A 26,725-nucleotide genomic window follows, 5' to 3' on the forward strand; every position below is an offset into this window, starting at 1 on the left:
AATGAAAGCAGGGTGTTGCTGAGAGAGAGCAGGCACGCACGCGCGCTCAGCCAGCAGTGTTTCGAGGCAAAGAAAAGAAAACAGAGGGGAACCGCGGATGGAAGTGAAAACACTCCTTGGCTACGTTTCCCACACAAGCAAAGACAATCCGGCAATTCAAAAATCCAAATAGCATATGTCGAGCTCGATCGTGGCCGTTTGATCACAAACACCAGTGGAGATCCAGCGTGCCAAAGTGCTGCCGAAGCCGGTTTGTTGTAGCCCGGCTCCCTGTTCCCATTAATCACAGGCGTCCCATTTAGTTTTGCAGTTGGCTCGGTGTTAAAATCAATCGCAGAAATCAAAACGCACGAGCCCATCCTTGTGTCTGACGCAGGCTTTTAGATCAGGCTGTGGCCTCATCCTGTGATTTAGCGATGCTGTCACCTTTTCATATTCATGATCAAAACGTAATCAAGAAAGTAAAGTCCAAATGTCTTGGCCCTTCCAGCTTGTCGGGTGGTGTGATGTCATCGGTAGTTTGTCAGTCGAGGTGTTTTGCACCAAAAGTTAATTTGAATGGAATTATTGTCGGAGGATTCTCAGCAATAAAGTAAATCTTCTCTTAGCTTTTATGTTGAGTTGAACTTTTATGACCAAGTTGACACTTCACAATCCAATATCCCATTTTTTTTTCTAGAGTACTGGGTTTTCCCTAGGTATTTTAGAGGCGCATTGCTTCGTCTTCAACATGTAAATCCTATGCTGCGTCACAGCCTCACTAGTCTATGTTCACAACGTTCCACTTCTGGGATCGCTACGGTGCCGGCGGAAATTCCGCCGGATGTCCATTACCTTCCATGTCCAATCTGAGGTTTCTGTTACACGACTAAAACAACTTTTGAACGTACACGTTCCACCAAAACAATTTCCTTCCCGAGGCTATTTTGCAGAGGCACCGAGGCTCCATGCTGAGCGCCGCCTATGACGATTGTGATTGTTTTAAAGAAATTCCAATATGGGTGCCCGGATAGCTCAGTTGGTAGAGCTGGCACCCCTATACTCTCTCTCCCCTTTCATGTCTTCAGCTGTCCTGTCAAATAAAGGCCTAAAAATGCCTAATAGTCTAAAAGAATAAGAAATGCCAATAAACCAGAACACGTTTTTCTCCTATCCTGGAAAGTTGTGTGGACTAGCCAGACCCTCCTCCGCAGCGCTGTGGAGGAAGGTCTGGCAATGCTGTGACCAAGTTAACAACTTAAAATGGAGGAATCCAATATATTAGTTGTATAATACCCATTTTTTGTTTTTGTTTTTGGAGGAGCATTGCTTCATCTTCAGCATTGAAAAACCTGTGCCGCGTCAGTGTTACAAAGGTCGCATGGCCAAACCCCCCCCCCCCCAAAAAAAATACTAAAAAACAACAACACAGAAACCAGTGCCGCCCTGACACATACAATGGCAGCTATCAATGTTTAAAAAATAAAAAGGCTAACCTCGACCGATAACGTTACGATTGCCGATAAATTTTGTGTATCCCTACGCTGCAATAATCAACTGCTGCTGTGGCTCCGATGCGTCCGATTGGTCCGTTTTCTGATAACATTTGTCAGCGAATCGGTTTAAAATGGTTAATTTTAGTGTAATTTCTGTCATTCTGTAACACTGGTCCCCCGTGTTGGAAACATTATACACTTATTCACCCTCTCCTCTCTTTCATAAGGTTTCAGTCCCTTTATTTCAATTAGCGAGCAGTTGCAGAGCCGAACCGCAGCGACATTTAGCGTGTCGCCGTTTCAGTGACAAATGAATGTCGAAAGTCGTGCTAAGGAGCTATTTGAGGGCGAGAGAAAAGTATGAGTGGAACTTTTATTTGCCTGCCATTATATACATACTTAGACCCACGCGCTTGCAGCAACTGCACACACAGAAACGGCAAGTATGCTCGCTCCATCTTCCAAAAACCAACACACACACACACACACACACAGAGAGCAGAGTGTACATGGCTGCCAACTCAATGACCACAGTTGATTTCGATTGTATGTGGGGACAGCGCTACGTAGCACAGTCGCTGCGCCACACTCCAATGAGAACACTGTGTGTGTGTGTGTGTGTGTGTGTGTGTGTGTGGGTTTGCTCTTAAACACTGTCCAGAGTTTGTTTCGTGGTTAACAGTACGTGCATACCTGTGGCTTCCTGGCTCGGTGCGCTCTAACCTCTCACTATTTTCACCGATGACTGATTTTCTTTTTTCTTTTTCTTTTTTTATCATTGTTGTTGCCCTGTGTATTTTTAGGAAATACCTCTGCATGTCTCCATCCATTCCTCACTGTGCTGTAAACATGCCTGCACTGAAGGCACTCGGCTTTCTTTTGACAGCATCAACCACTGCGTAATTATTGTGACTGATGGCGGCATAAATACAAGGAAATTCAATCCAAAGTGTGTGTGTGCGTGTGTGTGTGCGCGCTTGCAGAGTTCACTAGCATACAATGACTTTTTGCCACTCTCCACACACACACACACATTTTTGCCCACTCTGCACTTCTGCCGCTCCAGGAATTTTTTCCCCCCCTGCTCCAAATTGTTGGAACGTTTTTAGGGTTCCTCTGCTTTTTTGGAAACAACGTGAGTTTGGAATTCCAGCTCTCGCTCTCCCTCAGGCGACACTGTGTGTGTGTGTGTGTGTGTGTGTGTGTGTGTGTGTGTGTGTGTGTGTGTGTGTGTGTGTGTGTGTGTGTGTGTGTGTGTGTGTGTGTGTGTGTGTGTGTGTGTTTAGGTTGAATTCCAGCCACAGATAATTTACTGATTTGGTTGGAATGTGTTTGTTACCCACAGGGCTCTGGACTCGAACACACACACACATGCAAAACACAGATTCTTCTTCATCATCCCGCAGCGGGAGAAAGTGGTCGCTTTTGTTTCCGCTGACTTTCTCTGCCTGTGTGATGTGTGTTTGACCTCTTCTGACCTTTTCTGTGTGTGTGTGTGCGTTTGCTATCAAACTAAAATGGAAGGAGTCTCTGTGTGTCGATTTTCGCAACAACCGTTCATCCGATCGGCTTCACACTCGGTGGGTGTGTTGCTTAGCACCCGACGGAGTGCGGTGTTGAGTGCGAGCTCTTAAGATCTACGGGACATGTACCCTATTAACCGTTAGACCGCCAAACGGCAGGCTGGGCTCACGTCGCTCGCTACAATACAGAACCAAGCCAAGAACAGATGCAGAGAAGAGAGACGGGTCGGTTACATTCTGTCTAGTCTCGCTTTGCCAGATCTTCCTCCACAGAGCTGCGGAGGAAGGTCTGGCTAGTCCACACCGCATTCCCGGGACGGGAGAAAAACGTGCTCTGGTTTATTGGCATTTCTTTAAACCAATCACAATCTTTTTGGGTGGTGCTAAGCTCCGCACGGAGCCCCGGTGCCTCTGCAAAATAGCCTCTGGAAGGAACTTGTTTTGGTGGAACGTGTTTACGTTCAAAAGTTGTTTTAGTTGTGCGACAGAAAACTCAGATTGGACAGATAGTCTAGCTAGCTGTCTGGATTTACCCTGCAGAAATCTGAGGAGCAGTTAACCGGCGGAATTTTCGGCAGCACCTGAACCATCCCCGGAAGTGGAACGTCGTGGACTTGGACTACATTCTAGGAAACTCGGAAACATTTCAAGCATCAACGATGTAGCTTTCGATGGGGTTTTGTGTATTTGTCCACTTCGGACTTCATTTGTTCCTTCTTACCTTCTCCATTGAGCGTGTCCAACCTCGTGTTGGAGTCAAACGGCGTGCGGACTCACGCAGGCCTCAGTCTCGACGCTTCCAGGAAACCAGTTATTTAAACAGGAGACGGAGCTCAGCCAGAGAGACGCACACTGCCATGAAAAACCTCCCTGGACTCCCAGAATCTTGCAGAAATTTGTCTGGGTTTCTTCACCAAAACATCATTCACATTTCAAACATAACAAAAAAAAAAAACAGAAGTATGTCAGGGATTTTGTAAGTGGGTCTGATTAGCGCCATCAAACACGTTTTAACAGGAAATCTTAGCCCGTTTCAGGTTGAACAGCCTGCTGGCTTTCTTTATGCCTCGTTGGCTGTGCAGAGGTGGTCATTTTCTGACTATTTAAAGTCTGTCGAGGACTGGGGTGGATAAAAATTAAATAAAAATAATGAATGGCTAATATCAGGACAGGAGGAAAAGTTTTGGATCAGTTTAACAGTTATTAACAGTCTGTGGATATTTTGATTTTTGAATCTGTTGAGTCTCAAATTAACTTTTCTTTAATTTTTTTTCAATGGTCAAGGTTAATTATTTCCATCAGGAGATTTAAGACAATGTTGGACTTCTAATGAGCCTGACAGCTAATAACACGGTACTCATTTGAATTGGCTGACATTTAGACTTTTTCCAAACGGAGAGTTTCGCAGACTGAGAAATTCACTTAAAATGTTTGTACTGGCTTCCAGACGCTGCCGCTCTCTGCAAGAAATCACTTCTGCACAGTCACTGATCCTCTGCCCTCCTCTGTGTCTGTGTGTGTCTGTGTGTGTCTGTGTGTGTCTGTGTGTGTCTGTGTGTGTGTGTGTGTGTGTGTCCTCAGTTCCACGGAGGTAGACGATATGATCCGCAAGTCGACAAATGTGTTGTTGACCAGAACCCTCAGCCACTGTCTGCACTATGCCATTAAGAAGAAGAATGTCGGGCTGGCAGAGGTACGTGTGTGTGTGTGTGTGAGAGACCAATGTGTAAAAAAATAATAATAACTCAGCTTGACGCTTGTTATTATCTCTCTCAGATGGAAAGAGCTAATGTTGTTGCACAACTTCAGTGTAACTTGATTTCACAGAAGGGTCATTCTCAACCTTTCCTGTTCATTTACTCTCACGAAAACAGACATTTCCTCTTTTCAACATGTTGCTGTCGTTGTTGTCGTTGTAGTAACCATGCAGAACGGCGATCCCAAATGGTGATTTTTATTTTCCACTCGTCGTGCTCAAACGGCCCTAGAGACCAGACTTATCAGTTCACGAGAACGGGATGTAACGCCAAAGAGAGCGCGTCATGTCTGCACCCTTTATCAAACGGGTTCAGTTCGTTGTCAAACTCTGCTGAATTTCAAAATAATGTGCAGAATACCAAGACAAATGTCCAAACCAATAACACAAATGTGTATGAAATAGTAGAAATTAAACCTGCTTTGATTTTATGTTATGCTACCCTTTTCCCACACAAACACAAATGAATGAATAAATGAAGGCATAGAGAAAAAAAACGCTTAATATAATTGCATGTTTTAAGCCATAATATCGTTCAGTTCAAAAATAGATTAAAGAAATCAATACTTGACTAATACAATACAAAAGAATAGACTGAAACATAGGAATGGAATTGTAATATAAAGGTATTGTTGTAAGTTATTGTAAGACCTGAAAGATTGTATGCTGTATTTGCATACCTATTTTTTTTGTAATAATATGATATTGTGAATTAGGGGCAGGACCTAATTAGCTGTTTGCTTCCGCCTGCTCCTTCTCGAAGTTATTATTTTTTATTATTATTTTTTGGTCTTTGGTAAATACAGATTGTTTGTTTTATTTTTGTGGTTTTAATTTTTCTTTTTTTTCTTTTGCAAAATTGTTGATTGTTTGAGATAAATAATAAAATGAAGAAGAAAAAAAAATGAAAAAAACATAATGCACGGTTACACATGTACAGGTATGTATAGGAGATATTATTCTTTCATATTTAATGGTGCATTTGATTCAGTCTTTTTGGTGAGCTCATCATGAAGCTAGGTTTATTGTAGCCGCGACGTTCCCGGTACGAGGTTCAGGAGCCATAAAAATGACGTCGTAACAGCTGTTGTTTCCAGCAGGAAGGCTCGGCGAGTTGCCGCAAGCGCGTCGGTCGTGCGCCTGAGAACGTTTGTAACTACGCACCCGCTGCACACGCCGCGTTCAACATGGTCGGCTGGGAAGCCGAGCACGTCCACCTCTACAAACCGTCTGTATGATTCTTCACGTACGGTCAGATGTCAAACAGCGTTATCGATGTGTTCAGAGACCCACCACAATGGGAAAATAAGAAACATTTTGCTGGAGAGTAGAGCTGGGGCAATATATATCGACATAATAGTTGATATCGTGGTATGACATTAGATATCGTCTTAGATTTTTGGATATCGTCGCATCTTAAGTGTTGTCTTTGCCTGCTTTTACAGGCTGCGTTACAGTAAAGGGATGCAATTTTTTGTTTTTTTTAACTTACCAGAATGTTCTAGCTGTTCTATTATTTGCCTTTACCCACTTACTCATTATATAGACATTATCGATGATTATCAAAAATCCCGTTGGTACTTCGGTGTTTATCATGGATGTGTTTACTACTGTTGCCCGGCGGCGATATTACAAATCCCACTATGGCCACGCCAAGACCCTTCCTTCAATAGGTCCTATCCCTGACCAATCGGGTATCCTAACCTTAACCACCCGAGGTGAAATGCCTAACCCCAACCGATTAGGCTGCTTCGTAGGGCGGGTCTTGGCGTGCGGCCATAGTGGGATTCGTAATTTCGCTGCCAGGCAGCCTGCTTTCCTTTTACTTCCGCTCTCCTCTACTACTTCTTGCTTATTCACAGATTATTTTGTAAGTACCCCACCCCCCACCGGTGGTTCGGAGAATACTGCAACGAACTGCGCGCTGAGTGTAAACGTCTTTGTCCACACTCGTAGCGCGCACGCCATCTACGGAAGGCGACGCGCAGTGTCTCGCTCCAGTAGAACCAAGCATTGAGCCAGCCTGCTGAATCTCTGTCTCCCCGCAGAAACATGTTTGGAAAGAAAAAAAAAAAACGTGCCTTAAAGATGCCTAGCGTCACTGTCGTGTCCTGTGTTTGTATCCAGTTGGTGCAGGTGATCATAAACACCACCCACCTGGAGCAGTGCTGCCACTTCCTGGAGGAGTTCATATCAAACATCACAAATGTTCCGCCTGACACGGCAAATGCTACCAAGCTGTACGGGACCTCCACCTTTAAGGTACACCCAAGGAACTTTCTTTTCTTCAGTATCTTTTCTCATAATTTCCGTTTTTGTCCTGGAATGCTACAAAAATGCACATACATCTTTCTTTTTTTTCTCTATTTGTTTTGTTCTATGCGCCTGCCTTCTTTTATTTCTTCTTTCATTTGTCACCTTCTCATTATAATAACAGTAGTTATGTCAACGTAAGTCAATGAATATGACAGACGCGCATTCTCTGTGTTCTCGCAGGACGCTCGCCACGCGGCGGAGGAGGAGATCTACACCAACCTGAATGCCAAGATCGACCAGTTCCTGCAGCTGGCTGATTACGATTGGATGGCCGCGGGGCAAGGAGGCGGGACCCTGGAAGCCAGCGACTACCTGGTGGACCTGATCGCATTCCTGAAGAGCACCTTCAGTGTCTTCACCAACCTGCCGGTGAGTACACACACGCGGCGCACACACGCGCTCACACACACACACACACGCACACACACACGTACACGCGTACACACACTAAAGCAAACTCAGAAGCATCTAACTGTGTGAGTGTTTGAGCATGTCTGGCTTTATTTTTATTCAAATATCTTGAAAATTGTAAACTATACACTTGGCGATAGGGCTGAAAGACTTGGTGGGGGGAAGTCTACTGAAATGTTCAATATAATGATACAATGATATAGATGGATAGATAAGATAGATAAAATAGTATATGTCTTGTATTTTCTCTATGTGTGCTCTGTCCTTTCTGCAATGGTAATGTCCCAGTTTGGGATGAATAAAGTCCATCCATCTATCTATGATTTAAGGGCCCAGACAAACAGCATGCTTGCTTTACTTTTCACCCTTTCTCTAAATAGAAATGTACAGTCCTGCCTTCAAATGTTTACTTCAAGTGAAAAGAGAGCACAATGTACTTAAATGCGTTTCATGTCTGTCCAAGGCGGAGCTGTCAACTCTACAATTTAATGCTGGATAGTTTAATGAATAAATATTAACGCATCATATTCTAATTGTGATATTTTGTGAGTAAAATCTGAATCTGCATTTCTTTGTCAGGAAAATGTAATGGTGCAGTGTTTTCAACAAAGTAAGTCAGTGGTATACGGTTTAGTGGCATATTAAGTCCTTCTGTAGGTCATTTCGGGGATACAGTGGCTCTGGAGAAAGCCGCAAGCAGCAACACCGGGTCGGTCACTAGTACCGTGAAATGGAGCACATAATAATGGCAATAAAAAACTTTTCATTACAGTTTTACTGGCCAAAATTAAGATAAAACTATTCAGCACAACGGGTAGCTCACTTGGTATAGCGTGCGCCTTTCCTGTCTACAGTAGTCCTGTCATTTAAAGGCCAAAATGTCCCAAAAAATGATCTTAAACAAAAACTATTCAGCACAAAATGGTGTGTGTGTGTGTGTGTGTGTGTGTGTGTGTGTGTGTGTGTGTGTGTGTGTGTGTGTGTGTGTGTGTGTGTTATATAAGCTTACTCACCAGTCTGCCTGCATGTGAGCGTGAGACATCACAGGGCAGAACAATCTGCTTTAGTTCGTTAGAGTATCAGCTTGTAACGGGTTAGATCGTTAACATGGGGCCCGTTAAGCTCATTTAAGGGCGAGCTGGCCGGGTCAGCAGCACCAGATTATACACCGCCTTAGACTATTGACACTACAGCCCGACTGTAATGACATTATACACTCTTGTCAGGATCAGGATAGAGTGTATTGCAACATGTAGACAATTCATCAGTCTATTATTACATATAGTGTATTAAAGGAATAGATCAGATCTTTTGAAGTGTGGTTTGCATGAGCTACTTCTCCATAGTCAGCAGGCAGGAGTACCGACACGGAAGCTAAGCTAATGTACTGCTGTGGACCGGGGCAGCTGCTAAACGTATTTTAGATATCTAAAAAAGTCTATATCAGTTTAAGTGTACGCTATATTTAGGATATTTTCACCTCTTTACCTTGCTGTCAGACCTTTTATGAAGGGGAACTAAACTTCATATTCGTTTTTAGGTATATAAAACGTGCTTAGCTGCTGCCCCCGTCCACAGCAGGACATTAGCTTAGCTTCTGTGTCGGTACTCCTGCCTGCTTCTCCAAACCGGGGAGCGCGCGCCGACCGCCATCTACTGTAGCCGACGCACTGAACTCCTCTCAACTCTCTCTACTGACTCCCTACTCTTAACCTTTAACCTCGGTCCCAATTTTAAAGACTATATTTCAGCAATCAGCTATGGAGCATTTCTTTCCTTTTTGTACACTGTCCAAAGCACACATGATCCATGTTCCCACTGCCCGGTTTAAAGCACACGGACAGTTCTAGGAAAACTTACAATACACGCAAACATGCACGCATGCACCTCACCACACACACACACACACACAAACACACTCACACACACACACGCGCAGGTTTTTGGCACTATCTTTGCGGGGACCCGTCATTGACATAATGCATTCCCTAGCCCCTTGCCCTAACCTTAACCATCACAACTAAATGGCTAACCTTAACCCTTACCCTAACCTTAACCATCACTACTAAATGCCTAACCTTAACCCTTACCCTAACCTTAACCATCACTACTAAATGCCTAACCTAAACCCTTATCCTCACCCTAACCAAAACCTAATTCTATCCCTAATCCTAAAACCAAGTCTTAACCCTCAAACGGCCCTTTAAACTTGTGGGGTCCAGCATTTTGGCCCCACAAAGCTGTTGGGACCCCACAAGTATACTGGACTCCCGGTTTTTGGACCCCACAAATAAAGTTAAATAAGCACATACACACACACAAACACACACACACTCTCACTCACACTCACACAGAGTCTTAAAATGATTGCATGCACAGATTTGGTCAAAGTGGGTCACAAGGCCATAAGGCCACACACACAAGGTGGTCGAGCTAAGTGTTTTCCAGCACTCCTAAGAAGCTTTTTCTACACCCCCACGAGCCCCGGACATGACCCCGTCACACACACTTTAACACACACACAAACACACACAGCAGGGCCTCCTAAGTAGATCAGATGCTATGGATCTAAAAAGCTGGGTGGCATGACCTTCTGAAACAAGAGGTGATCATATAAAAGAGTAAAGTTACACAGAAATGAATCGGATACTATTGAAAGGAGTAGACTAGACAGGACAAGCAAGAATAGAAATGTACTTTAGCTACTGCTACTATTAGCGCCGCTGCTGCTACGACTGCCTCCGCTAGTACTACAACTACTACTGCTGCTGCTAGTATTAGTACTATGCACTAAAACTCTGCAGTGCAGTCACGACCGTGAGGAGCAGCAAGAGGAGATTTGAAGTGGAAGACAGATATTGGAGGGAGAATAAGGGATTGTTTTACATTTGTGTGACCTGTAAAAAGTATAATCCAAAGTTATGCAACTAACAGTCAGCACACTGAAACTCAATACACACACACACACACACACACACACACACACACACACAAATCGTTGATTTGTCAAAATGAAGGCTCACCGTGACACAGCAACATTCTTGCAGTCTGGCGCTCTCTGCGTGTGTGCGTGCGTGTGTGTGTGTGTGCGCTTATGCGGTCGTTTTTTAACAGCTCTAAATGTAACTAGTTGGAAGCAGGCGTGTGTGTGTGTGTGTGTGTGTGTGTGTGTGTGTGTGTGAGAGCTCAGCGGGCTCACATTTCTTCAACAACTTTAGAGAGGGGTATATGGTTCCAGTTCTCACCGGAGAGGGAAATGTTGCCCTGTCCAAGAGCTAATAATACCATTAAGAGTTTATTGCTAGCCTAGGAAGGCATGAAAAGGCCCCAGGGGTGAAAATGATCATGTGAAAATTAGAAAGGAAATTCTGGATTCTCCTCTGACCATAGAGCTCTCAACTTTTTTTTTTTTTTTATGGCTTATAAGCTCCTTGATCAGTTTTCTGCTGTGCGGCGAAAAGGTTTTGGCGGCCCGCTCCCTCCTCTGTGCGTCTAGGACTTAACTGCGTCGTCCATTCTGCTTTCAGCATGTCTGCAACAAAAGCGGACGAAGCCAGATTAGCATCATCTCAAGGGTCCATGTGCAATAAATACTTGTGGTGGAAAAATAGTTTTTTCTTTTTCCCAAGCAGTCGTCTCACTGCTTCAGAGTTCCCTCCACTTTTCATGTCTCCCATTAATAACACACAAGATTTTTATTTTTTTATTTTTGCCATCTGCTAAATTTCCTGGTTTATGTTTCTTACCATAGGGAACGCCCGTAGAACACGCTACCTTACCGGTGAGTATCTGGGTTGTTACGGTAACGGAGTGATGTTTACCAATCCCCGACTGACCTAGTTAACCCTTCAATTTTGACCCCAAATCCCCCACTTCTAGAGTTTACCCAACCAGCATGTGAGATGACCGGGGAAGTGAGTGCTGCACGTTTTGCCTGAATCTGTGTTCATGTGCCCAAATATTTCTCCCAACCAGGGAGGGAAATCCTAACCAGCCACCTGCCCAGTGCTAAACAAAATTGTCTGCGTTGAGGATAATGCACCAGAAACTTTTGGCAGGTTGCAACATCAATGCAAATCATTTTGGCTGTCTGCTCTACTCTCAAACTTAAAAATAGTTAAAGGTCCAGTGTGTAACGTGTTTAGTTGTTCATTGTCAAAATCTCTGTTGCCCGTTCACAAACTTGTCTTTTTTCATGAATATTTACCACCACCATTACTTTTGGCTTGAAATTTTCCATTTGCATTCGCACGAACTGAGGTAGACGCTCCATATTCGTAGCCTCGTGAGACCGTCCTGATCTCGCGAGCTCCAGTTTTCCACTCGCAGATCAGTCTGGCATCTTGAGCAACGAGAAGCGACTGTTCACACTGTTCAACAACTTGGCAGCTTCCACGGATGAAATGTGCGTAGCTATCGCAGCAAGTTTTATCCAAATTATTAAAAAATGGCACTGAAGGCTTTTCTCGGAGGAAAAGATGTTTTTGCTCTTCCTCCGACTGGTTTCGACAAGAGGTTGATGTGATTGGTTGATTTGGCCCGTCTATCGCCAACGTAGGTGGCGATAGACGGATGGTTTATCCAATCAGCTAACCAGTATTTTCGCCCCTTCCCAAAAGTTCTCAAACGGAAAGTTCCCAGATGGATATGCCGAGCAAATGCGAAGCAATCCATCTGGTGGAGTCAGGTTACCGTATTCACGCTCCATCTTGAAATACGTTAGCCAGTAAGGGACATACAGAACATACTGCTCCGCCTTTCGCGTTTTTACTGTCACATGATAAACTCCCAAGTGCTGCTAATGCTGCTAATGGGTATCGTAGCTTCGCGGCCCCGGCAAGTTTGAAGAAGGAAACATGGAGGACCACACGTATTCAAAACCCAAACTTCTTCTTCTTTGCCCAGAAAAAGAAAAATGATATTGAAAACCACAAGAGACCGGCTTTTTGAAGAAGTCTACCGTAGCTGTAATACGTACTTTGAACTGCGTGGCGCGAGAGAGTTGATTGCGATATATGATCTCAACACTAGATGGGAGAAATTTCTACACACTGGACCTTTAACATTCAAAGGGATACTCAAGATCTTTTGTGTGGGGTTGTTTTAGGTACTTATCCCTAGTCTGTGTATTTCAAACTAACCAATCGATGCAGAGAGAAAGCCGAGACGAGGTAAAAGAAAATAGAATCAGACATGGAAATAAAGAAAACAAAAAAACAAAGTAGCTTACAAATGAGTTTATCAAAGTGAAAAGTGGATTTAAAGGGAAAAAATTGCATAAAGACAGAAAGAGAAGAGAAAAAATTAGAAATTAAAAAAATTTGTCTTATTGTGTGACTTTGGTGTTTTAAAGGGTTATTTCGGATTCACCAAAGTCACACAATAAAAAAAAAAAAAAAAAAAAAAAATTGCTGTTTTTATCGAAGGAGTCCGGTGGCTTTGAAGATAGCAGAGATAACGGCTTCAGTTCCCCGTCCTAAAGGGCTTTCTGACAGCAAGGGAAAGCTGTGAAAATGTTCAAAATATAGTGTACACTTAAGCTGATATCGATTTTATTTTTTTAGGTGTCTAAAATGCGTTTAGCTGCTGCCCCCGTCCCCTAGGGGTGTAACGATACCTCGATCTGGATCGATACATCGATTCAATCATCAACGATCGAAAAACCATCGATGCCAAGTGAAAATATCGATACATATCATAAACTTTAAGTTGCGCCTCTATTTTGAAATCCCCACTTTTATATCTATTCTTTTTTTATTAAATATAGTATAGTTTTTTTTCTTCATTTAAATGTCTGGAAGAGCTCAGTAATAACATTTTAAAATCCTATTTCAGTTGCTTTTTATAAGTTGATTTAAATGTAACTGATTGTGTTAAATGGGCTTATGATATCGTTCGCAGGCCCCTGAAATGAATCAAATCAAAATCGCTTGGCGGCAGACTTGGTGATATCAGAAAATATCGCATCGTTGTCGAAAAAATCAATATAATATCGTATCGCGATATAAAACCTGTGATTTACACCACTGTTGTCCATGGCGGTACGTTGCATTACGACCGCCATCTACTGTAGCTAACACACTTGACTAAAGATAGATCGATGGATCTTTTATTGTCGTTGTGCTCGGAGTACAATACAAATGTGTTCAGCAGCACTTTCAGTAGTGGGCATGAAAAAAATAAAACAATGGAGAAATGGCTCATACTGTACAACCCCACTTCAAAAGATCTGAACTATCCCTTTAAGACGAAGACGAGAGCATGTCTGGTGCCTGTATTTATAGTCGCTAATGGAAAAAAAATGTATTTACCACTCGTTACGCTAGACAAAAAAAATGAATTTCCAACCCTGGTATTTGTTAGATCACATGTGGTTTTAAGTCTGTGGAGTGAAGTTGCTTGCACTGGCCTTTTGTGTGTGTGTGTGTGTGTGTGTGTGTGTGTGTGTGTGTGTGTGTGTGTGTGTGTGTGTGTGTGTGTGTGTGTGTGTGTGTGTGTGTGTGTGTGTGTGTGTGTGTGTGTGTGTGTGTGTGTGTGTGTGTGAGACTTCATTTTTGTGGCATTTCTTGAGTGACACTAACAAATACCTGCTATAAACGCAGTAATCTGGGATTGTTCCACAAGACTGAACCTGGATTTTCTCCCTTTTTACGGTGATTTGGAGGGTCGACTATGTGAATTTAAGTCTCAAACACATAAGTAGATTGCCATTTCATTTGTTTTGTCGTTTTTCCGAGTCATAAATCCGAATACAGACCTGTGTTGTCATAGCAGCATTGAACCCCGGGTGTCGCACGTCAGTATCATATTTTTTTTTTTTTGCTGCGATCCCACCTCTTGACTTTTGGCTGCCCTAACTTGCTGTTCCTTTGACTGACAGGTTTCTGGATGGACAGCGAGCATATTATACACCGTGTCGAATCCCTTCCAGGAGTCGTGAATCAGTGCGTTATGGCGTTGCGGAGCAGTGACTTTTACCGTGCTGTCGGGTTTCTAACTCGACCTGCTTCCAGCATTATGAGGCCGAAGCTGTATTCAGCTGGGAGTGCTTCAAAAACAAACTGTGTCCAAAAGTGGGAGGTGCATAGTTTTGGTGGGGGGAATGCAAATCAATCTTGTTTTTACTCTGATCGATTTCACATATGAAGGTGCTGGTTGCTCTAGCAAATTTTGTCTTTTGAGTCTTTTCATTCGAAGTTCTTGATTCAATTTAGTGCAAACAAGATCTTAATAAAGCCTCGCGTGTGGAATTATGCCCCGTGACGTATCTTAAGACTGAAGACCCATTGTGTTTATTCAGTGTGTAGTCAGGTACCTGGAGAGCGCTGCCTCGGTAAGATCACCACAGCATTCGGAAATAACTTGTCATTATCAATGCCGATCGATGGTACAGCTAACTGAACAGGACCGCTGGTGTAGTGTGTTTAACCACACACAGACGGATGAATTTACCCTGAAATTACAATGTGTTTAAATATGAGACCACATCCCTTTTTTCTTTTTTTCTTTTTTTTTTTTTTTTTTTTTTTTTTTTTTTGACAACATACACATTTCTCTCTTGTTGTATTAAGTTAAACAGGATTGGAACAAGATTGTTAGGATCAGTTCAAAGTTCCATTCAACTTGTTTAGAGACCCTGAAAACTTGGTTTCAAATGTTAAACCTGCGCTAATCAATGCGTTTCAGGGTTCGACATTCTTTTTTTTTTTTACTTGTCCGGTGGGGCGAGTGAAAAAGAAAAAGTATACTTGCCCAAAGTCAATTTTAAAGGTCCTCTAAGCGATGTCACGCCTTTTTTAGGCTACAACATTTTTTTGTCACATACAGCAAACATCTGTATCACTAATCGCTAGCTGCCTGTCCCCTGAACACACTGTAACCGACAAGAAGGAGCTGGTTGAGCCATCACCGCAGCAGCGTTAGCACGTAGGCTACGTCCACAATGCGCGTTCATGACCCTTTCAGGAAGGAGGGGACGGGATGAGGAGGAGGGAGGGGCGAGCTAGCCTCCAAGAGTTGAAGCTTATTTCACAAATAAGAGGAAAGTTTTTATTTTTGATTCAATGGTGGTTTTTTATGTAAAATAAAGCCACACCAGAGCGCTGCTTACTACGCTCCAAGGATGCAACCCAACGAGCGCCTGACCCACTTCGGAAAACCAAAACTTGCGCATTTGGGAAGCGATGATCGGAATCGAAACCGAAATCCTCCAAACAATTCCAATAAAGAAAAAGCAATTCTACTGGAATCGTAATTTTTGAACCGATTCCAATTAGGAATCGGTTCTCGATGGCCAACCCTACTATGACAAACTAAAAGAGAGGGAATTTTGGACTCCAAGTGAAAGTTAATGTGGCTCTGTATCTGCTGTATGTGTAAATACGCAACTGTTTAATAACGGTTACACTTTGATATTAAATATTCACTCTTTATTCAACTCTGGTTTGGTCTCTAACAACACCTTTAGTTGAAAGATGTTCCGCGTATTCATCAGTCGGTTGCTAACTTTCCCTGGAATATAAAATTAAATGTGGGGAAAAAATAAATCGATCAGATAAAAAAAGGTTTTGCCGAGATTTTGCAGGCCGCTTTCACATTGCATGTAGTCATTTGTTTCAATAAATGTAACCTTAAATAAAACCTTTTCAGCCCCTAACCATTGAGGCAGACAGAGCAAGATGTGTGCGTCTATTAGCATAATTCACTGTCATTCTCATCTGTCTGCATTCCTTTCATTACTCCTCCTTTTCCTTCCTCTTCCCTTGTTCATTCCTACTTCTTGATTATTTACCCCCCCACCATCCTCTCTGCCTGAGCCGTCCCCATCCTTTCCCCTCACCTCTTTCCCTCCACCTCGCCTGCTTTCTTTCTCTCTCTTTCTGTCTATTTGTTCAGCCGTTAGCAGCTGAGTAGCTTTTAATGAGCTCTTTGATGAACGTCTCTCGTTAGCTGGGAGGAGGAAGGGGGGGAAGGAGGGAGGGAGAGGAGGATTTAGGAATAGAGGGAGGGAGAATGGAGACGAAGCATCCTTCCTGTCTTTCTCGACTTCACTCCCTCTTTAATGTTCACCTTTTTAGCCTCATCTTGTTTCCCTCCGTTCCTTCCTTCTCTACGCCTTCCGTCCTCCACTCATCTCCACTTTCTTTCCTTCCATCAGTCTGCGCTGCTGTCCACCCTCGTGTTTTATCCCTTTCCTTGCCTTTGATTTCCTTTCCTTTGATTTCCTTTCCTCAACTCTCTTTTTCTTTGCTTTCCTTCCCTTTTCCTTTCTTCAACTCTCCTCACTTTTCCTACCCTTTACTTTGCTTTCCTCTCTCTCCTGCCTTCTCTTTTTGCTCACGTTTTCTTCTCCTTTCCTCGCCTTTCTGTTCTGTTCCGTTGCTTTCCTTGCCTGCCCTTTTCTCACCTTTCCTTTCACTTCATTTCAGTCACCTTTTATCTTCCTTTTGCTTCCCTCGCCCCTCCTTTCATTTCTTTTTGTTCACCTTTCCTCAACATTTTCCCTTCCTTTTCCTCTCCTTTACTTTCTTTTTCTCACCTTTTCTCAATCCTTTTCTTTCTTTCTCTTCCCTCCCTCCCTCACTCCCTTCCTCCAGTTTGCCCCCAGGCTAATGGTTCCCAGTTGTCTGTATTGAACTCTGAGACAACACCATCTCTGTCAGACAAACCTACCTGTGTGTGTGTGTGTGTGTGTGTGTGTGTGTGTGTGTGTGTGTGTGTGTGTGTGTGTGTGTGTGTGTGTGTGTGTGTGTGTGTGTGTGTGTGTGTGTCAGCTAGCTAGCTTAGGTTCAGGATATGTAAATAGAATTAGCCAATTTCACGCTCAATCTCACCCTATGATAGTTAACCCCTGGGGGTTGTGTGTGTGTGTTCAGAGGCCAGTGTCGTATTGGAGGATATCCGGCCAGTCGTAGGTGTGTGTCCCGCAAACATATGTGCTCGCACGTGTGCGCCGTGTGTGTAATTTGATTTCCCTTTGAGGTGAGGGCTGCCTCTTGAATGAACTGCGCTCCAGACTCTCTTTCCTGAGGCTGACCTCAGTTCACTCGCAGCTACAATGGGATCTTTCTGCCGCTGTCGGCTTTCTTATATAAGATGAGATTAATTGTATGGATCTCCGAGGGGAAACCACTTTATTACAGCGGCAGCCGAGTTGAGCCGCTGGCTGGAACAAAAAAACGGAGGAAATTATATTAAAGTATGTCACCAAAATAAAAAATAAATAAAAAAATACTTAATCGAATTGTACTTCTTTATTGTTTAATTTCCTAGATATGGTATTCCGGTAAACAGTGTGACCATTTGTTACAAATGGATCACTTCACAGTCTTGTTCCATTCATTTGTTTGCATTAGATGGTGGTTTTCATCTCCACTGTACTGGGAACCCGACTGTTGACCTATGTAGAAAAACATTAGCAAACCAGGACGGGCTTATATATATATATATATATATATATATATATATATATATATATATATATATATATATATATATACGCTAGTCAGTCACATTACCTCTCAAACTTCTTTCTCTTTTGACTTTACTGTAATGTACATTTCACACTGGGATTTTGTGTTCTCACAATTCCATTCGGATGGATGGATGCTTTATTGATCCCCCAAGGGGAAATTCAAGGTCCCAGTAGCTTGAAGACATCACACACAACATACACATACATCATAAACAGGATGATAAAATAACAAATCCAAATGAATAATATGAACAACAAAAGAAAAGCTACTAAATAAAAAAAAATCCACATGAATGCGCTAAGGGATGTATAAGCATGAGACGCTTGCAGTGACAGGGCAGGGACTGACCCTGTGATTCAGTGTGTATGGTAAGGTGCTCTGAGAGAGCGTGTCATGGTGGTAGTGCAAATACGTCCAATAGTGCAAGGATAGTCTAGAGACCAGCATTAAATATTGACAATATAAGAGAATGTAGACAACAAAAACTATAGCAGTGCAAGGATAAAGTTTAAAAAAAAAGGCCGTATATTACATATGGGCATTATAAGGGAATAGAGTAGACCGTAGGATAGACGCAAATCAACAGTCAATATTAGAAGTTTGAAGTAATAGGGTTACAGCCATTATTGCAACCCGTTGTGAGTGGCTCTCAGTGTCAGATACCGACGCAAAAATTACCCTTTAGCATCTGTATAGAACGCACCGGGCAGAGCAGCGGCCCCGTAAGATGGCGTAGTATTAGGAGCGACAACGATAGCGGGTAGTTTTGAAAGACCAATATCCGGGAAGGAGACAGGTTGGGCTGGTGGATGGGTCAAACAGCACGTACATTTTGTAATCCCCACCCACGATCTTTTCCTGAACCTAACGGTCCCGTTCTTGTGCGCGCATGTCAGTTAAACGTACTACGTACCGACCCAGAGCGTCAAAAAGCGAAGCCCAGAGTCCCGACCAACAAAAAAACGCCAAAGAGGCTAAATGCTAAAGGAGATTATTTGCGTCAGTAACAGAGGACAAACGCACCTGACCAAGCGTTGCTTTTTGTCAGCTTGGAGTGAGAATGTGTTGTTTATTGATGAGGGAGGGGGAAAAAGCTGTCGAAGCTAGCTAGCTTCCTTTCTGTTAGTTATCAGGCTTGTTAGCTTAGTCGCTAACAGGACAGTATAGGTTTATACATGAATGTATTTGTACCATTGACTTCTGTCTCATTTCTGTCTGCAAACCATTCCTCCCCCGACAGTCTGTTAAATATAGTTGGATGGTGCAGCCCAGCTACAGTAATAAGCTAATACGATAGCTGTTAGCGCTGTTAACAGCTTGCTATTGGTCAACGACGCAAATTCTCACGTCAACGTTAACCAAAAGTTGATGTGTTCAACTTTATGCAGGTTTGCTTTGGGCTCCTGAGCGAATCCACACATTTACACACTTCTATTTGAAGGAATTGATTTCCCCCCTGAATTTTGCTTCTCATATTAATGCAGGAGGCATAATCCATTAACAAGGATTGGGTTAATGGGTTAAAGAAATGAACTTGAGAGTACAAATGGTCACATCATGTTTTCCCTCTTCTGTAAAAGCAAATTTAGAAGTTTGAACACACAATGGACTGTTTTTAAATCTGAGTGCAAAGAACACAATTCAAGTCGAAGCACGCAGTGCACAGACTTTGTGGGCAAGTCACGTTAATAAGGTATTCACTGTGACCAAATGACACACAGGAACATAGTCACATATGTGCGATTAGAGCTGCATAAACACGCAGTGCAATGAAATGATTATAACCGATTCTCACCAACACGTAAAGCTAAACATGGTGTGCACAATGACACAATTATGTATATGTGTGTCTGATTGTGTGTTTATTTGCACATGGTGGGTTTGTGTGATTAATGAAGGTACTTAAATATGCAGGGCTGGATCGAAAAGGTCTGGCGTTTGTTAATCACCTTGGAGGTGTGTTTGTGTCCCACATCAAAGTCACGTCGGGATTCATTTGGGTAGTCGGGCCCTGCCGGAGAACATGAACTTCCTGTCCTTCTTTTGCTCCTTATTTCATACAGAAGTTCCAGAGGTTATAGGTTAGAGATGATTTTAGTTTCATTGTAAATGTGAGAAAACTGTGATGCCAACAAAACTGCGTGAATTAAATTCGGGAAAAGCAAATGGAACAAGAACGGAGATGAAGTTGTGTTATTTTCCGATCATGAGAAAGATGTTTTCTTTCCTTGCTTTGGAGTTCTTCAATGTCCCCCTGTGCCCTCCCTCCTTCCCTCCCTCCCTCCCTCCCTTCAGTACTTTTACAAGCTTTACCTAATTTCTTTTAGTTTTTCAGTCTCCGTTTCATCTCTTTCCATTCTGTTGGAATGCAGACGCAGAGGTCAAGACCAGGACCACGGCTGGTCACTGAAATTGCATACATGTCCACACACACACACACTCTTTGTTTTGGTTTCTGTATTAATGCGTTGTCATGTTCTTCCTCATCCGCTGCTTTTATTCTTAATATGCTACTTTATCATTCTGACTGCACCTGAATGCAGCACACTTTATTAGCTGTGTGTGTGTGTGTGTGTGTGTGTGTGTGTGTGTGTGTGTGTGTGTGTGTGTGTGTGTGTGTGTGTGTGTGTGTGTGTGTAAAACACAAACATGATAAAGTGCACCTTAACTTCTGATTACCTCTGTGTCTATGAATGTTATTTTTTTGTTTTTTTTGGGTAGTCTGTTGTGCTATTTTCTCTCAGCGTTTATGTAGTTCATGACAGTTTTTGTTGTTTCAAACCCGTAAACTGGAAAATAACGGCGAATAGCGCTCAGGTTCACAGGAAGAAATGTTAATGTTTCTGGTTTGCGTTAAACAAAAAGAGGAGAAGAAAAACACCAGATGAAACGTTGTCACAGTTCCATGGAGACTTCACTCTCTCTCTCTCTCTCTCTCTCTCTCTCTCTCTCTCTCTCTCTCTCTCTCTCTCTCTCTCTCTCCCTCTCAGGGTAAAGTGGCCCAGACAGCCTGCATGTCAGCCTGTAAACACATCTCCACCTCCCTGATGCAGCTCCTGCTCGACCCGGAGGTCAGGCAGATCTCCGTAGGAGCGCTGCACCAGCTCAACACCGACGTAAAGGAGTGCGAGGGTGAGTGTTCACGTTTAGCGTACACACCCCCACCCTCCACATTCTGACCCCCCCTCCCCCTCCCACCTTGCCATTCATGTCGGGACCCATCAGTACTTCATTTACTGCACATTCAATTTGTTTTCGCCTTTTCCATGTTGTCCTCCTCCGCTCTTTTAATCTCTCCTTCTTTAATTTGTCTACTTCTGTCATCTTTCCTCACATATTTTGATCTGTCTAATCTCCTATCCCTTCATTCATCCCAGCGCACACACACACACACACACACACACACACACACACACACACACACACACACACACACGTACAAACATGTTTGCGCGCTTCAAAGCCAACTTGAGTGCAGTTTGCGTGTGAAAGCACAGGGGGCGCTATGGATCAGCTGGTTCCAGTTAGGGGAGAGCATCTTTGATACCCTCGGTTCTCTGAAAGTCTTTACATTTCACGTTTGCTCCTCTCATCTCTCTTTTTTTTCCATTATTTCTTCTTCTCTTTTCCCCTTTTTCGTGCTTTCTTCCCCCACTTCTCCCACCCTTTCCCCACTCTCGCCTCCCATCTCTTATCCTCCCTCCTTCTCCTCCCTTCTCTCCATCCTGTCCTCGCTGCTCTTTCTTCTCCCTCCCTCCCCCCCCCCTCCCTCCCTTCCCCTTTTCGCCTCGTTTTCGGAGAGAGAGAGAGTTAAAGATGCAGGGCACTTGCAGATAAAAGAGAGTGGGGAGGAATGAAAGAATGCGAGGCGTCATTGGCCCATTTTTATTTATTTTTTACATGATCAAGGTTCTTAGAGTCACGGGGCGGGTCGCACGGTGCGTGTGATGTGATGCGCGGTGACATGCGTGCGGCGCCGTCGAGGGGGTTAGGAGGTTACCGAGTTACTTATTCAGGACAGGCGGAGGGAAGACGATCGGGGAGGACGGAGGGAGGTGGAAGGAAAAGGGCGTTGAGGATACAGTAGAGGGACGGATGGAATAGAAAAGAATCCAAAGAGGCGAAGAATTTGACAGATGTGAATAATTCCGAAGGGTGCAGAGAGAGACTGAGAAGGGGAACCACGACATGGTGGGGGAAGAGGGATTACATTTAAAAGGGAAAAGGGTGCATGAAATGTGGGAGAAAGGAACAGGGGATTGATGAAAAGAGGTGAATTGGAAAGTGCAAAGAGGATGGGAGGAGATATTAAAATGAGCATAAAATGGGGTGGAATAAGGGACTGTTATACTGTTACACCACGTTTATAAAGAAGAAATAAAAAATGTCAGAAGGGGACAAAAAAACAATGTATATTCAAGGGGGTGAATTGAAAAAAGTTGAAGATGGGAGGAATGGCCAGAAAGTGGAGCGAAGTGGGACTATTTGACAGAAGAAGAGGATAAATAGCCACAGAGCAATGGAAGAAAGAATGAAAAATGGATGGACAGAGCAAAGTATGAAAGAAGGAATGAACAAAAGAACGGGGGACATGGAAAATGAATGAATGAATGAAGTTATGAAAAGCACACAATTGGAGAGTGTTGAAGAAAGAGGAGTGAACTGAGAAGGGATTAAATGGGGGGGGGGAAGAGGATAATGTAGAAGGTGAGAGCAGAATGGGATGAAAGAGGTCGAGGGACAAGAGGGCAGAGAAAATGGGATTAAATGAAAGAGGTGTGAAATAAAAAAAATAATTGAAAAGCACAGGATGAGTACAGAGGAAAGAGAGGGAAGAGAAGAGGGGGAAACACATGGATGAGAAGAGGGATTAAAGAGAAATTATTGGTTGGAGTTTGAAAGGAGCAGGAAGTGTGGGGGGTGGCGCGCACAAGAAAGAGGAATTAGAGATTGAATAAAAGGAGGAATTTCAGGATTGTGACAGATGAAAAGGAAAGGGAGGCACAGATGAAATGAATCCAATGGCTGGGGGAATAAGTGGAAAAAGATGGCGAGGAAGAGGGTGGACGAGGAAAGGAGGAGAAACGTATACATACATACAAAGTGAGCGTGAGGAAGAAGGAGGTAATGTGATGAGTGTAGATGTATAGAGAAGAAAGAGAAGATGATGGGGGGGGATGACAAGACAAGAGAAGAGGTAACCAGGAAGAAGATCGTGAAAATGTCACCTGCGTGAAATGTTCTCACCAGTAGCAAGTGTGGGCAGGGTAGTAAGGAAAACCATAAATTATAAAAAAAAAATTCGATGATGTTCACGTTGCGTAATTACATCATTTCATAACGTTCCCATGGCAACGGGAAAATGGCTGCTCTTGTGTGAATTCAGTAAGAGCAACATTTTTCAACTCTCTGCTAAGATATGACTTTTTTGCACCGAAAATGTGGGGATTATGAAATTGTGCAAACCCTGCGTATTTTGCGCGGAAATCTGTAATTTACGCGGCAAAAGTGCGGCGTATTTGAAAAAATGCGGCCCCCGCATAGATATGCAGACTTTGGCCGATTATGCATTGAATTATGCGATCGCATAATCGTTTTTTTCTGGAGGGACTGGATAAACACAAAAACATGCCGATTGAAACGTGTGCAAATACTGTGTGATTAAAACCGAGCAATCAGATGAATAACAAACAAAAGAGGCGTCAGATAGCGAGAACAGGTATGCTAAGAACTAAAGAACATATGAAAGAGAGAAATAAAACATAGGAAGGCATTATAACAATAATATAAAGAAAAATAAAGCAAAGGAAGGGTGACGGAATGGCGGAACGGCTCCGCTAGGTATCGGAATCGTTTTAAAAGTACCGTTTTGGCATCAGAATCGTAAAAAACGGTACCCAACCCCTACCGCAGACGTTTCGCAACCGGTGGAAATTGGGGGTTAGGGGTGGACGGTTGGGACTTTTGAGATGTAACCATTACCGGTGTAACGGTAATCCACGATTAAATCTGAAGTCTCTTTTATATAGACCTTAGTGGTCCCCTAATTGTATCTGAAGTCTCTTTTATATAGGCCTTAGTGGTCCCCTAATACTGTATCTGAAGTCTCTTTTATATAGACCTTAGTGGTCCTCTAATACTGTATCTGAAGTCTCTTTTATATAGACCTTAGTGGTCCCCTAATACTGTATCTGAAGTCTCTTTTATATAGACCTTAGTGGTCCCCTAATACTGTATCTGAAGTCTCTTTTATATAGACCTTAGTGGTCCCCTAATACTGTATCTGAAATCTCTTTTATATAGACCTTAGTGGTCCCCTATTATTATGACCTCATATGACATATGACCTCATAAGGAGAAGATTCCAGATCGGCCCATCTGAGCTTTCATTTTCTCAAAGAAAAGATATCTCAAAGATAGGTTTACACCTATCACCATTTCTAGCCACTGGGGGACCAGAGGCAGGCTGGGGGAACTCATATTAATGTTAATAAACCTCATAAAGTGAAATTTTCATGCCATGGGACCTTTAAAATATCATTATTATCACGGTGGATTACCACGGCGTGGAAACAGTGCGCTTAATCCTTCCCAGCTTCATCCGAGTCTCCTGAAGTCGCACCGCGTGGCCTACAATGTGCATTTCTTGAAGTTGGAATCGTGGCGGAAGGAGGAGACGACAGCGCTCAGGACATTTATCAGCCCTTTTAAGAGGATGAAGTCTGAAACATGGGCATATTTGGGTTATTATAAGAATGCCGAAGGACAGTTTATTGAAGATAGTTATCCTGTTATCCCGCTAAAGGCGGCGATACGTCAAATCTCCTGATTCATGTTGTGTAGGCATGTCAGGGCTTTCTGAACACACTTCTTTTTTTTTTTTTTTAAATGTCTCGATTATACCGATAACCATGATCAGTTTTGGTCACTATAACCGTGAGGTTACATTTTCATACCATTCCGTCCGTGGACTGTAGGCCGCTGTCAGCGTCCCCTTTCCCACCTACAGTCGGCTTTGGTTTCTTCTTCACCATCAACCGCAGTCTTCCTCCGACATTCTCCAGGTCGTCGTTTGTTTTAGCCGGAACTTTAGCCCACCTATGACGGACCAGAAATGGTAATATGGGTCATTTTTGTAAAGGTAGAGGGGAAAAGAGTGAAGTAGAAAGGTAAAAGTCAGCAGGTAATATATGGAGGCTTGGTTGGAGAATGAGAGGAAAGGTTAGTTTAGCCGATTGCTTCACAGTCCATGAGCACGACGTGTGTGTGTGTGTGTGTGTGTGTGTGTGTGTGTGTGTGTGTGTGTGTGTGTGTGTGTGTGTGTGTGTGTGTGTGTGTGTGTGTGTGTGTGTGTGTGTGTGTGTGTGTGTGTGTGTGTGTGTGTGTGTGTGTGTGTGTCTCTCATTGGGGTCACTGAAGATGGCAGGCGTGTAATCACTGCTGTGGTGTGTATGGCCTTGTGTTTCTGTGTGTGTGTGTATATATTTCCCGAGGTGAAAGAGATTAGCTACAGGCTTGCTCTCTCTCTCTTTGCGGCACTCCTCTTTTCTCTCGTTCCCTCGCTCGGAATACCAGTCGGCTTGTTTACGGGGGCCAACTGACGCCAAGACCCCAGCTCACACTCCGTACGACCCCGACACACACACACACACACACACACACACACACACACACACACACACAGGGTTCAAAATCCAACAGTCCTCAACTGTTCTCAAACGTGCAGGCGAAGCCCTGTACAAACAACAAATAAGCACACACACACACACACCAGTCTCACACCATCACTCACACATTCAGCAAGACAAATGCTCGAAAATCTCCATCGTCCACACAACCTGCATTAAAACGCTCTACAAAACCTTTCACACCCGCGAGCACGCACACACTCTTTCTCTTTTTCAACAAGACCCAGCGACATGACTCTAACACCCTCCCCTCCTCTTCCCTTCCCTTCCCTTCCTCCCCCCTCCCCCCGGCTGTCATTTGTCTGCCAATCTATCCCGATGCATAGCGAATCCGACCAGGTCTTTTATTATTCCGTTTTTCACCCTTTTTTTTTTTTTTCCTCCTCCTCCTCTCTTCCCTCTCTCCGGGGGTGGACTGGGGGCGGGTTTGTATTTTCCCACAGGTTTTGCCAGAGCCGGCCCGGTCGCAGGCTTCCAGGGTGACACGTTGCTTCTGGCCTTCAGTGACTTGAGACAAGTAGGTCTTTGTCTCCCCCGTGGTCCTCTCTCCTTCGTTTTCTCTTTCTCTGTGTGTTTTTTTTTTTTTTTTTTTTCTCTCCACTATCTTTTTTTTCTACCCCCCCTGTCCTTTTCATCCTTCCTCCCATCCTCCCTCACACCTCCCTCCCCCCTGTCCTCCTCCTCCAACACTTTGTCCTCGTCGTCTTCCTCCTTCATTTGGTTTTCTGATTTTTCTTTTGTTTTTGTCGTTTGCCCTCTACTTTTTTTACACAACATTTATGATAGATGTCCTGGCCTACAGCTAAGGTGGCCATTAGGTAGCCATCCACAGATACAGTTAAGCTTAAGGATTCACTGTGCCAAATTTCAACATTAAAACATGACTTATAAATATATGAATATGCCACCCTTCATGTTATTGTAAGTCCAGTTTAACCCTTGTGTTGTCCTTAGGTCAAATTGTGTTTTATAAAAATAATTTTTTATAACAAATGAAAAACATGTTTAAACTGTTTTAAAGCGGTATTGTGACTAAACTTTGACATAAACCAGTCTGTGATCCACTCAACATCCTTTTGAT

The 26,725-nt window shown here is 43.3% G+C and overlaps 1 protein-coding gene across 4 annotated transcripts in view; it reads left to right on the forward strand.

Annotated features, from left to right (window-relative positions):
• exoc6b (exocyst complex component 6B) overlaps positions 1-26,725 on the forward strand; it is a 125,822-nt gene that overhangs the window by 68,669 nt on the left and 30,428 nt on the right. For 2 of the 4 annotated variants that reach the window (XM_028606137.1, XM_028606138.1), the window contains exons 16-21: positions 4,580-4,691; positions 6,882-7,016; positions 7,251-7,439; positions 11,233-11,262; positions 20,947-21,088; positions 26,088-26,161. In XM_028606137.1, the coding sequence (XP_028461938.1) occupies positions 4,580-4,691; positions 6,882-7,016; positions 7,251-7,439; positions 11,233-11,262; positions 20,947-21,088; positions 26,088-26,161 (682 nt within the window). The remainder of the gene's footprint in view (positions 1-4,579; positions 4,692-6,881; positions 7,017-7,250; positions 7,440-11,232; positions 11,263-20,946; positions 21,089-26,087; positions 26,162-26,725) is intronic. The other 2 variants (XM_028606139.1, XM_028606140.1) reach the window with 1 other exon arrangement.

The sequence above is a fragment of the Perca flavescens genome, chromosome 19 (assembly GCF_004354835.1).
Source record: "Perca flavescens isolate YP-PL-M2 chromosome 19, PFLA_1.0, whole genome shotgun sequence".
NCBI classification, from domain to species: domain Eukaryota; kingdom Metazoa; phylum Chordata; class Actinopteri; order Perciformes; family Percidae; genus Perca; species Perca flavescens.